Source organism: Borostomias antarcticus (assembly GCF_949987555.1).
Source record: "Borostomias antarcticus genome assembly, chromosome: 16".
NCBI lineage: Eukaryota > Metazoa > Chordata > Actinopteri > Stomiiformes > Stomiidae > Borostomias > Borostomias antarcticus.
Genome location: NC_140249.1, coordinates 3,737,254 through 3,750,801, shown reverse-complemented (window position 1 = coordinate 3,750,801; position 13,548 = coordinate 3,737,254). Strand labels below are relative to the sequence as shown.

General features: G+C 47.3%; 1 protein-coding gene across 1 annotated transcript in view; it reads left to right on the top strand.

Moving 5' to 3' along the window:
• myo6b (myosin VIb) overlaps positions 1–13,548 on the top strand; it is an 85,157-nt gene that overhangs the window by 21,728 nt on the left and 49,881 nt on the right. Inside the window, exons 13-16 of the mRNA XM_084450695.1 lie at positions 2,125–2,282; positions 4,036–4,127; positions 5,716–5,788; positions 13,282–13,409. Coding sequence (XP_084306821.1) covers positions 2,125–2,282; positions 4,036–4,127; positions 5,716–5,788; positions 13,282–13,409 — 451 coding nt within the window. The remainder of the gene's footprint in view (positions 1–2,124; positions 2,283–4,035; positions 4,128–5,715; positions 5,789–13,281; positions 13,410–13,548) is intronic.

Genomic DNA, 13,548 nt, shown 5'->3' with positions numbered 1-13,548 from the left:
GTGTAGCTAATTCACTTACTGTATTTCTATCTGCAATCCGTGAGCAGTTAAGCATAAAAATACAATTAAATTAAAGTTCAAAATACAGTAAGATCGTACAGCAATTGACTATCGGTGGGCTGCTGCCACCTGGAGCCCGTCTGATCTATATTTTGTTAATGGAGCATAGAGAAGGAGGCAAAGCTTAAGTGAAGCCAAGTCCGTTACATTGTGGATTTAGTGTTGGAGGGTAAATGATTAGACCAGCAGTCCGTGCTGTAGTTTGGACCTAGCCTCTACTCCCAACCACGGATTGATTTCATCCCAGTTTGTGGGCATAGGAAACAAGGATATCATCATAGGAAACAAGGTTATCATTATAGGAAACAAGGTTATCATTATAGGAAACAAGGTTATCATCATAGGAAACAAGGTTATCATCATAGGAAACAAGGTTATCATAGGAAACAAGGTTATCATCATAGGAAACAAGGTTATCATCATAGGAAACAAGGTTGTCATCATAGGAAACAAGGTTATCATCATAGGAAACAAGGTTATCAGTATTCAAGCACCTACAGCACAGTAACTAGACCCTCAACACTGTGCTTGCTGCAGTTCTTACCACAGTGGACAGTGTTGAGGTAGGGCTAGGTTAAGTTAGGGACCAGCGTCTCCGTGCTGAGAGGGGACTGGTACAGTATGAGGAGGCCATGTTCTGTACCAGCACCATTCACCCGGTCCAAGGTGCTCTGAGTGATGGGGTCGGGCCTTGGCAGATGAATATTTCAGCAGGCCCAGCTGCTGAACTGGTCTGTGAGTGTTTTCTCCGCATGAATAATGAATCACTATCTGAGGAGCCCGGAGAGAGAGAGAGAGAGAGAGTGAGGGAGAGAGAGAGATGAGGGGGAGGAAGAAACAGAGGGAGGGAGAAACAGAGAGAGGAGGAGAGAGAGAGGGAGAAACGGAGAGAGAGAGGAAGAAACAGAGAGAGGAGGAGAGAGAAAGAGCGAGACGGAGTGATAAATAGAAAGCTAGAGAGAGAAAAAGAGAGAGGGAGGGAGGGAGGGAGGGAGGGCGGTTTGTGTGTCTGGAGAGCAGGTGAATAGGAGGAGAACAAAGGTGGAAGGTTTAGGTCCCGGGCCGCCTCCCGGGGAGCACCAGGGGCCTCTCGGGGCGGGGGTCTGGAGTCGGCGCCTGTCATGTCCGCCGGGTGGCGGAGGGCGAGGCCCCAGGCGAGCGTGAGGAGAATGAACGATGAGGTCACCTCACGGCGTGGTTTTCAGTCGCACGGAACCAGCGCATCAACGTTTCTCCCTCAGAGGCCGATGGCAGATTACTAGGTTATGGATGAGATGGAGGAGGATGGAGAGCTAGCAGAGACATGAGAGTGGGAAGACGGTAGAAGATAGGGGTGTTTTGAAGCTGGTTGAAGGGCTGACCAGAGTCCCACCTGCGCTGAAGTTTAGTTCCTTTACAGCTGCACTTTGTTCACATGGTCAAACCCCCTGAATAACTGTCCCGGACGGTTTTGGGGAGCGCTTAAAAGGTGCTTATACAACGGTTAGTTCTTGTTCTTGATTCTGATTGGCTGGAAGCCATGTTAAAATACTTTGCAACACACACCTGGGACCGCATATCATTCCATTTTCATTATGAATGCGCCTCCCATTTGATCCAATGCATTGTAGTTGTTGTTGTTGCTTGGCAACCCTTTTGTTAGGGGAACTATTTTGCGCGGCGGAATTGAGGGAATGATGCTTCGTTTTGAATAAATGTTAATATTGTACATTGCTGTGTGTTTATTTTACACTAATAGCTGTAGTAACCGTTGTATAAAAGCAATAAACCACTCGAGGCCGTGTGTTATAGTGATTTTATAACAGCTAGGGGGGTTTTAGGCACTCCGCTTCGCGTTGTGCCTAACAATGCCCCCTAGCTGTTATAAAATCACTATAACACACGGCCTCGAGTGGTTTATTGCTTAATCGCACCTCAAGAGAAAACGTGTGCAAATGTAAAAACTCTAAACTCAACGTTTATATTGATTAAAACAAGTTACGTCCCAGCTTAGGACTGTGTCTGACCCACTCCCCCCCCCCCCCCCCCACCTCCCCGATCCTAACTGTAACCCCTGACCCCTAGGGTGCCTCTGAGGGTGGAGCAGGCCAACAACGCCCGAGACGCCCTGGCCAAGGCCGTCTACAGCCGCCTCTTCGACCACGTGGTCAAGCGGGTCAACCAGTGCTTCCCCTTCCAGACCTCCTCCAACTTCATCGGCGTGCTGGACATCGCCGGGTTCGGTGAGTTGGGAGTACAACTTTATTTATACAGCACCTTTCATACAAGAACATGCAGCTCTCAGTCATTTGCAACAGGGAAATTACATGCACAGAGCGCTTCACATAAAAAATAGACATAAAATGAACATTAAAGGAATATGCTCGTTTTTGACAACCTGGACCTTATTTACGACATATTATAAGAAGTTTGACTCACCCAGATCACTTTTTTGTTGTTCGGAGGCCTGTAGAAGAAATATAAAATCCAGCGCGAGCCAGTATATCCATGTAATGGCGGCGCACGGGGCATAGGGAATGCCGTTTCTCAAAATCCATTTTCGGCCGCTAAACGGTTGTTTTCATCAATCACATTGCATGAATCGACAGTTGATATTCCTCTACGCCAGCCATTGTTGTTTTGGTTCCAAATAAGGGGTCTTGATCCTCTGTAACATGCTCTTTACAAGCCTCTCCCCCACTTGCTCCAGCACGCATGCGCACAGGCCAGCGCGCAGACTTGCTATTCTCCGTCTGTAGGCTACACTCGCGGCTCACATTCTCTGCGCTACGATCGGATTGTTATATGCATATGTTATTTGTAGTCTACTTACTCAATTGAAAGTTGGCCATTTGGTCCTAAAGGCTTTGGCTGGGTCTTCCAGTTCACTTTTGGCACACGAAAGAAAGTTTCGACCACTGCCCGGTTGATCAGAGATGGAAAATCCTCAAGAGTTGTGAGACACTGTTGTGTGGGGTCCGATGTGTCGTTATTTCTCGAGACTTCCAGACGTGCATCGTCTGGCCTCAAGTCCCACTCAGAGCAACAAATGCATTCCTCCTCTGTTGGCATAGGGTGACAATGTAGGCAAAAACACCACCAGTTACCATCTCTTCGGGAGCGTGCAGCGGTTTGTTCTCGAGCCAGCTGTTCCTCTCTCTGTCTCCTCACCCTCCTTTCAAGGAGCTCTTCGTCCGTATACTCTGGCTCAAAACGATATGGACGTCCGTCATATTCTAATTCATTTTCTAGATCCTCTAAATCTGACAAATATTCAGCCATATTGCACACAATATTCTAGGCACCAACAATCCGATCGTAGCGCAGAGAATGTGAGCCGCGAGTGTAGCCTACAGACGGAGAATAGCAAGTCTGCGCGCTGGCCTGTGCGCATGCGTGCTGGAGCAAGTGGGGGAGAGGCTTGTAAAGAGCATGTTACAGAGGATCAAGACCCCTTATTTGGAACCAAAACAACAATGGCTGGCGTAGAGGAATATCAACTGTCGATTCATGCAATGTGATTGATGAAAACAACCGTTTAGCGGCCGAAAATGGATTTTGAGAAACGGCATTCCCTATGCCCCGTGCGCCGCCATTACATGGATATACTGGCTCGCGCTGGATTTTATATTTCTTCTACAGGCCTCCGAACAACAAAAAAGTGATCTGGGTGAGTCAAACTTCTTATAATATGTCGTAAATAAGGTCCAGGTTGTCAAAAACGAGCATATTCCTTTAAAGCAGTTTATTTGTTTTACAGTAAAAAAGCAAAAAAGCAGTTGAGTTGTATTGGTATTTTGTACTTGCTCATTTGCACTGTCCTGTCTTTGCACTGTCCTGTCTCGCCCCTGCACCCTGTCCAATGTTGTCTCCATGTTATGCACCATTGACCGAAGCAAATTCCTAGTATGTTGTTGTAAGCTACCTGGCGATAAACAGATTCAGATTCTGATCTCATTCTGATGAATGTCTCCTCATTTGTCTCCCTCCTCTCAGAGTATTTTGAGCACAACAGCTTTGAGCAGTTCTGTATCAATTACTGCAACGAGAAGCTGCAGCAGTTCTTCAACGAGCGAATCCTGAAGGAGGTGAGGGGCCTGGGGGGTCTGGGGGGGGGGGGCTGCTGCTACCGGCGCACACTGGGGTTCCTGGCCTCTGCCCAAAGACCCACCATTGTGAAATACGCCCCCAGGCTATTCACGCACCAACAGGTTATGCGCATGGACAGGGACGCCTCATTTGTATCAAAAGATCCTAACAAACTTCACCACACAGATGATCATTAGACACTTCTTCACCACACAGATGATCATTAGACACTTCTTCACCACACAGATGATCATTAGACACTTCTTCACCACACAGATGATCATTAGACATTTCTTCACCACACAGGTGATCATTAGACACTTCTTCACCACACAGGTGATCATTAGACACTTCTCACTTCTTCACCACACAGGTGATCATTAGACACTTCTTCACCACACAGATGATCATTAGACACGTCTTCACCACACAGGTGATCATTAGACACTTCTTCACCACACAGGTGATCATTAGACACTTCTCACTTCTTCACCACACAGGTGATCATTAGACACTTCTTCACCACACAGATGATCATTAGACACTTCTTCACCACACAGATTTGTCTTCAGACGCTCATTTCTTTATAGTGTGATGCGAACGTGTGTCAATTGTTTATTTGTTTAAATATTATTCGATATTATTACTATTCCTGTTTTACTCTGTGAAAGCCCCTGACATTATATATTATAGTGTGGCGTTCATTAATGCGAGTATAATTTGCTGTGTAACATAAGATAAACATAAGATAATAAACATTAGGTAGTTATTACAATCTTAAAATAGATCAAACTGGCCTTATTGTTTAGTAAATTGATTTATTCATTGATTTAACGGATCACAAACAACTCATTTCAGTTTTCTATCAAATCATTCACATCCAGAGCGAGGCATGAAATCATTCACGTCCAGAGCGAGTCAACCGCCCGTCTGTCTGTCTCTGTCTGTCTGTCTGTCTGTCTGTCTGTCTGTCTGTCTGTCTGTCTGTCTGTCTGTCTGTCTGTCTGTCTGTCTGTCTTTAAAGTCAGCCTGTCTGTCTGTACAGTCTGTCGATCTGTCTGTAAAGTCTGCCTGTCTGTTTGTACCATTTGCCTGTCTGTCAATCAGTCTACTGGTTCTCTCTCTCTCTCTCTCTCTCTCTCTCTCTCTGTCACGCTGGTTCTCTCTCGCTCTCTCTCTCTCTCTCTCTCTCTCTCTCTCTCTCTCTCTCTCTCTCTCCCTCTCTCTGTCACGCGCCTCAGCACCCTGCTAGTGGTGGGGTTCTGCTCGTTAAGATGGCGGTCTCTCAGTGTGTGTGTGTGTGTGTGTGGCGCGCGGGGATGACGAGGATCTCGCTCTCTCTTGGGTTCCCCGGCGTCCTTCATGTCTGAAGCCTCCAATTAAACACCACATGTGTTTGAATCACAGCTGGCGGGGCATTTGAAGTAGAACGGGCAGAGATTTCGGGGAGGATTACTGTCCTCCGGTGTCAGAGAGGACAGAAGTATCGAGTCGATAAAGGATGAGGGGCGGCTTTTGATGTCGGGTGTATTCAGTCCTGACTCTGAATGTCTCTGTATTGATTTCAGTCCTGACTCTGTTTCTCAGGAGCAAGAGCTGTATCAGAAGGAAGGCCTGGGGGTGAACGAGGTGCGTTACGTGGACAACCAGGACTGTATAGGTGTGTACCCCCGCCCTCCTCCTCCTCTCTGTCTCTAGCGACTTTCTGCCTTAACGGACAAAGCGCTTTACAACGGCCTCTCATTCCCCCGTTCACACACACATTCACGCACACATTCACACACCGGTGGCGGCCAGCTGCCGCGCACGGCGCCGTTCTTCTCATCGGGAGCAATTTGGGGTTCAGTGTCTTGCCCAAGACATGCGGAGAGGAGGGGAATCGAGCCGCCGCCCCTGCGGTCATCGGACGACCCGCTCAACCTCCTGAGCCACAGCCGCCCCCCCAAGCTGCCACCCATCCTCTCTGTCTCTCTCTCCAACACCCACATTCCACTTGAGTCATGTTTTTATGCGTTGGCTGTAAGCCAGCGCACATAGAAGAGCCAATGTCGGGTTGTAAGTATGTCCTGGCGGGGTTGTAAGTATGTCCTGGCGGGGTTGTAAGTATGTCCTGGCGGGGTTGTAAGTATGTCCTGGTGGGGTTGACCTGCAGTTCTGTCGCTACCCAGAACATCAAAACAAAAGACTATGACACCATTGGTTTTCAAGAGCTCCGGTGGCCTAGTGGTTAGTGGAGTGGAGCTAGTCTGCCATGCTGAAATGCTGAAACTGCGAGTTGAAGACCCACAAAACTCATGGGTTTAAAACTGGTGTTGTGGACAGTTTTTTGACACTGGATGTTATAAAAGTTGTGTAAAAATGTGGTTACCTGGTGGTGCTATGTCAGTTATTGAATTAATGTGCAGTAATTGAACATTTGAAATGTTTAGAAATTATACCTTCAGTAGGTGTCTCAGTAATTATCCATTATATATTAGGCTATACTTTGCATGTATTTACCAGGTAAATGTTTAGTAATTGGGAAACTATAAAAGGAATGGTTACCAAAAAATGTCAGTTAATTTAGCAATAGAAATCCATAAGCCTAGGACCAATGGGCCTAGGATATAGACAATAAACTACCGGTGGAATGGTGGTGGAGCAACAGCGGGAACATTTCGGATTTCTAGCGGACTGCTGTCCCTGACGCTAATAATCCACCAGAGGTCTGCTTGCCACTCGATGTGCAAATGGCCAGGAACCCGCCAGCGGATTCGGTCGGAGGTCCGCCAGCTCGTCCATCGGGGACCCGCTGTAGGTCCGCTAGCCTTGTGTTATCTGGGTTCATCCCTTACCTTTGTCCAGAAACAGAAGTTGAACCAACTGCAGCAAATGGCTAACGTTACAGGAATCATCAGTGTAACTGCTTTAGCCACTGGTTTTTTGCTTCCCTCTGGAATATGTAGGGGTGGGACGTATGCCCACCTCCCTTGTTCTCTGTAAAGCGCATTGTGCTGCCTCTGGGTATGAAATGCACTATACAAATAAAGCTTTGATTGATTGATTGACCGCAACCATTAATATTATGGAAGCTGCTGGTAGTTGTTGTGAGCTCATGAGCTAAATGGCTATCCCTTATTGTGCTGGATTAGCATTGGAAGCATTGGAACTGATGTGTCCAGGTGACAAGACCCATCTTTATTTATCAGACATCATTTCATGTCATTTCAGTTCACAGCTATTTCAGTGGCATGACTAGCTTCCGTCCTACCAGTCCTGCACAGAAACAAGCCAGCCAACGCACATAAACCAGGCTGGGCCTGGCCTGGTTCAGACTCGCCATTGCTCCTCTTGACTAGAAGCAGTAAAAAAAAAAAAAAGACTGAAGTTACATTAGTAGCAGTAATATATATATATATATATATATATATATATATATAATTTATTTATTTATATAGATTAAATGTATTATTTATTATATCGGGGGACACGCCGCTGGGAAAGGAAGCCTTGAGGCGCTGAGGTGCGTCTGCCGTTAGAAGGGCAGCGCTCTGGAGGGACGGATGTAGACGAGAGGAGAATAGATCTGTCTGGGAAGACTGCTGACTGCGGAAGGTCTAGAGGGAGCCCGTGCGTGCGTGCGTGCGCTGGTGCTTGGTCGCGCGTCTTTTTGCATAAAACACACGAGAGTGGACATCCCCAGCAGCGGAGGACCATACAGCAACACCGAGAGATTCAACCGACAACCAAGTGTTGTTCCTGAAGGCTGGTGGAGGACTTGGATGAGACGGTCTGGACTGACAGAGATTCTACCCCATAACAGAGCTGCGTTGGCCTCCTGAGAACATCCTGATCTCGCCAGCTCACATTCTGTTTCTCTCGCAAATCGGTCTGGATACTCTCCACAGAGATCTGTTTGCGTCAGATCAGATAACAATCTCGCCGATCAGCATTCCATGAGGAAATAGAAACGGGCGGGTTCAGGTGTGACGACAGCAAGGATTGGTTGAAGGTAGCGCGTGATAGACGTTGATAGACAGATGGTTCATCCAATCCCCTGCCGAGTATTTTTGAAAGTGCCTTCCCTTTTCCCAACACTTTCGAACGAAGAGTTCCCAGATGGTTATGTGAAGCAGACCATCTGGCGCGTCAGGTCAGAGTTACAGTTAGGGCCATAAATATTTGGACACTGACACAATTTTCATAATTTTGGCTCTGTGCACCACCACAATGGATTTGAAATGAAACAATTAAGGTTTTAAGTGCAGACTTTCAGCTCTCATTTACATCTAAATCAGGTGGACGGTGAAAGATCAACTTGTACCAGAATGATAGGAAGAGAAGAGTTTGGAGAATAATAATAATAATAATAATAATAATAACTAGAAAGGGTGCTCCGAGAGCACAGGGCTCCGCCCATTAATGCATTTTGTTTGTGTAATCGAGTTGAAATGGTTAAACTCACTCCTCAGTATAAGCACACTTGCACTGTTGAAGAGTAAGCTTTTTGGTGGTGTAACTGATGGTGGTTTTTATTAGAGGTGGTCATGAACACAACTGAACATGCTTGTGTACTTGTGTAATTTTTTCAATCAGCCATTACAGACAATAACAGAAGACATAAGTTACAAAATACAGAAACTAAGTCCAGTGTTCAGTCCTCTGGAGGGTAAAAAGTATGGGCACTAGCCCAGTGTCCATGTCTCTGGGAGGGGTAGAAGGGCACTAGTCCTGTGTCCATGTCTCTGGGAGGGGTAGAAGGGCACTAGCCCAGTGTCCATGTCTCTGGGAGGGGCAGAAGGGCACTAGCCCAGTGTCCATGTCTCTGGGAGGGGCAGAAGGGCACTAGCCCAGTGTCCATGTCTCTGGGAGGGTAGAAGGGCACTAGTCCTGTGTCCATGTCTCGTGGAGGGGTAGAAGGGCACTAGTCCTGTGTCCATGTCTCTGGGAGGGGTAGAAGGGCACTAGCCCAGTGTCCATGCCTCTGGGAGGGGTAGAAGGGCACTAGTCCTGTGTCCATGCCTCTGGGAGGGGTAGAAGGGCACTAGTCCTGTGTCCATGCCTCTGGGAGGGGCAGAAGGGCACTAGCCCAGTGTCCATGCCTCTGGGAGGGGTAGAAGGGCACTAGTCCTGTGTCCATGTCTCTGGGAGGGGCAGAAGGGCACTAGTCCTGTGTCCATGTCTCTGGGAGGGGCAGAAGGGCACTAGCCCAGTGTCCATGTCTCTGGGAGGGGCAGAAGGGCACTAGCCCAGTGTCCATGTCTCTGGGAGGGGCAGAAGGGCATTAGTCCTATGTCCATGCCTCTGGGAGGGGTAGAGGGTCACTAGTTCAGTGTCCATGTCTCTGGGAGGGGTAGAGGGGCACTAGTTCATTGTCCATGTCTCTTGGATGGGTTGTAAGTTGGCTTATGCTACACTACATCCCTCCATTGAGTTTCGTGAAAATTGTTCTGGTAGTTTTTGTACAATCCTGCTTTGTGACGGATAATACTGTTTTTTCCATTTGCTTCAACGCTCAAATTAAAGAGAACACATAGTTAGTGAAACCTGACATACTTATATGTAGGCTAATACCACAGGATCCAGGCTAAGAAAATGTAACCTTTCCTAATATAGTGTTTATCAGATTGGTTTTTCATGAATCAGATATGATTTTGTTTTACATGCATAGAAACATGAGAGAATAATGGGCGTTAACAGCAAAAAAAAAAGAGTTGTTATGAAAAACTGAACTTGGGAACCGAACCCTGGTCGACTCATTGCTAGACTGGTACATTACCGCTCAGCCACCGGCAGTATAATAAACCCGTCAGGAGAAGTAGATATAAAGGGAAGGCCTGTGTCCCGGTATCCGCCCAGTGAGGCCTGTATCCAGTGATTCCGATCCGCACCAAAATTGACTGTGCTCTAACTTGGCCCATGCTACACCCCTCCACCAAGTTTCAAGAAAATCGCTCTGGTAGTTTTTGTATAATCCTGCTATGTGACGAACGAACGAACGAACGAAATAACACACACGACTGAAAATATACCCTCCGCCAGCGGTCGCTGGGCGGAGCCAATAATTATAATAATTATAAGAAGAAGAGGAAGAAGAAGAAGAGTATGGAGAAGGGGAGGAACTGTTCATGATCCAAAGCATACCCAGACCTGCAAACTTGTCACCTTTTGGCTACAGTCACCTTTTTTATGTTAACCATGCTAGTTTCAGTGAATCTAGAGGGTTTTAGTTTTGTATGTCGTCACCTTTTTCACTACTCCAGAGTTTGCAGGTGTGATACCACCTCATCAGTGAGGCATGATGGTGTTCTAAGGCGTGGGCATGTAACTCCACTTGCCATGTTTTGGGGAAGAGAAATGCTGACTATGACCCCAATAACACCATCCCCACCATCAAGCATGGTGGCGCAAACATTCTGCTTTAGGGATGTTTCCCTGCGGAGGGGACAGGACGACTTCACCGCATCCAGGGGATAATGGACGGGTCCATGTACCGTGAAATGTTGGGCGACAGCCTCCTTCCCTCAGGACACGGTGACCATCGTGTCTGAAGCTGAAGGCATTAGAGACCCCCCCCGGAGTAGCCCCCCGCCAGGCTGTGGCCTCACGCTCCTGGTTGACGCTGCACACGGGAGGCCTTAATGTACTGCACCTATCTGCCAGCTATAATGAGCTTTTAGTGACGGGCCTGAAGAAGAGCTCCTTCCCGTCATCCGATCCATCTAACCCCCCTCCCGGGACTTTCTTTATTATAGCTATAGCATTTACATAACTCACCCATGAACCCCCACCAGGTTATTTATTTATTCATATCCATATATAGCATGTACATCATCCATCCAGACATGTATCTGTCCCACCCCAGCTTAATTTTATAGTTATATTTTATAGTAATAGTTTTATAGTATAGAAAGGGTACTTATTGTGTTAATTTGTAAAACTGTATTTTTTGTAAATTGCTCATTTGTAACTTGGAAATTGGAATTGAATATTAGAGTTTATCTGTAGCATATCCTTGTAGCCAGCAACCTTTCACTGTCACCGTTCATCGTACATTACATGTGACGAATGAACATCATCCTGAATCTTGAATTGGTCGTACTCTCCTGTCGCTCTCCTGTCGCTCCCGGGCGTGGGCGAGGAGTGTGTTTTAGCTTGTGTTTGTCATGTCTTGTGTTTGCTCGAGTAGGAGAGAGGACATAGGGTAGCAGGGTGAGGTGTTTCCATTAGTATTTTCAGATGGGGGATTATTCAGATGCCAGGTGAACTGAAAAGCCATGAATAACATTTATGACTTGCAAAGGAATGGCCTGGCTCTCCATTCGTTCTCTCATCAAACTGGCAGATTTATTCACACAGGTGCCTCATCATGCAAATCTCCCAGACCTCGCTGCTCCTCTTCAGAGAAGAGGTGTTCAGGATGAATAATTCAGCAGAAACCGGACAGTCATAGCCCTTAAACTCTGCATCCCAGACACTCACATGCAGAACAGTATTCAAAACAGCAAACAAACATCCTCATTTGTCGCACGGTGAGATACACGCACATCACACTGTGTAGGCGGTGAAACGCACACACGCACACGGAATGGCTGGAGCATCCGCCGATGCAGCTTCTCTTCTCTGCTCCTAACCCATCCCCACGTCCTTCCCCAAGGGCAGCCGAGAGCAGACAGTTGGTAGCGTGCATGCGGACGCGCCCGGGGCCAATCAAGTGCTCCTGTCCGTCTTCACCGGGGACAGACAGCGTTAGCGATCTGTTCTCCTGCATTCTTTAACAATAAAGGACCCCTGTCCAGGAGTATGGAAAGTCATTATACCCCTCATTATACCCTATGGAGAGTATTATATCCCTCATTATACCCTATGGAGAGTATTATATCCCTCATTATACCCTATGGAGAGTATTATACCCCTCATTATACCCTATGGAAAGCATTATACCCTATGGAGAGTCTTTATACCCCTCATTGTGTTAGGCTCTGAACCTGGACCCTGGACCTGTGTAGTGAGAGGGGTTCAAAATGGCTAACTAGCTTAGCGATCCCTGGGCGAGAGCAACAGCTTAGATCGTACCACTAGGAAGGGCCAGGAACGTCTGAGCCCCGAGCGGAGGCTCCAGCGGCCTCTAGTAGAGGCTCCGCTAACAGGCAACAGGTGTGTTGAGTTGTTGATTGATTGAGCGGAGCCAGCCTCTCCGGCGGCGGGTGGAGTCCCCGGGGCGCGCGCCTCGCTCGCCCTGCCACGCCGGTCCCGAGGCCGCGGACCTGACCCAGAGCGACTCGACTCCCGGACCGGACCCGAAGTCCGAGCCAGGCCCACAACACATTATACCCTATGGAAAGTATTAGACCCTATGGAGAGTCATATGGAAAGTATTAGACCCTATGGAGAGTCATTTTACCCCTTGTTATACCATATGGAAAGTATTAGGCCCTATGGAGAGTCATTTTACCTCTCGTTATACCCTATGGAAAGTATTAGACCCTATGGAGAGTCATATGGAAAGTATTAGACCTTATGGAGAATCATATGGAAAGTATTAGACCCTATGGAGAGTCATATGGAAAGTATTAGGCCCTATGGAGAGTCATATGGAAAGTATTCTACCCTATAGAGAGTCATTATACCCCTCATTATACCCTATGGAAAGTTGCCGTCTGCTTCAGACAGTGACTCACTAATGCAGTGATGCGTCGGTCCGCAGAGTTGAAGGCTTGAGCAGCATGAACACTGCTGTACAGAACTGTAGCTTCAACGGCAGCATAATGACATACTAAGATAATGCCTTACGCCCCATTGACTTGTACTCACGACTTGTGACAAATATATACAGGGATGGATAAGATATACATGGGACATTAGATTAGATTACTTTATATTATTTTATTTGTCCTTTGCAGGAAAATTGTTGCCATGTCTGAAACATTGCCTCACACACAATACAGATACAATATACACTGATATTTACACAGATTTACAGTTATACACTAACACCATACCCTCACACCATACATACACATCCCATCACCAACCACCTTTTAAGCACACGTACAATTTACACAACATAATGATGACGATCAATTATCTGGGTGTTTTGTTAAGTGATAAAAGACATTGATCAGTTATCAGGCTGGGATTATAATCTGGGTGTAATCTGTGTGCGCCCTGCAGATCTGGTGGAGGCAAAGCTGGTGGGTGTCCTGGACATCCTGGACGAGGAGAACCGCCTGCCGCAACCCAGCGACCAGCACTTCGCCGAGGCCGTCCACAGTAAACACAGAGACCACTTCAGACTGACGGTGAGAGGCCCCCACCGACGCCGCGGCTCACCGCCTCTCTCTCTCCCTCTGCTCACTGACGCTGCGCCGCCCCCCTACATGCTTTCTCTAACCCCCCCCTCTTCTCTCCTCTCTTACCCTTCGTTTCTGCACTCCTCTT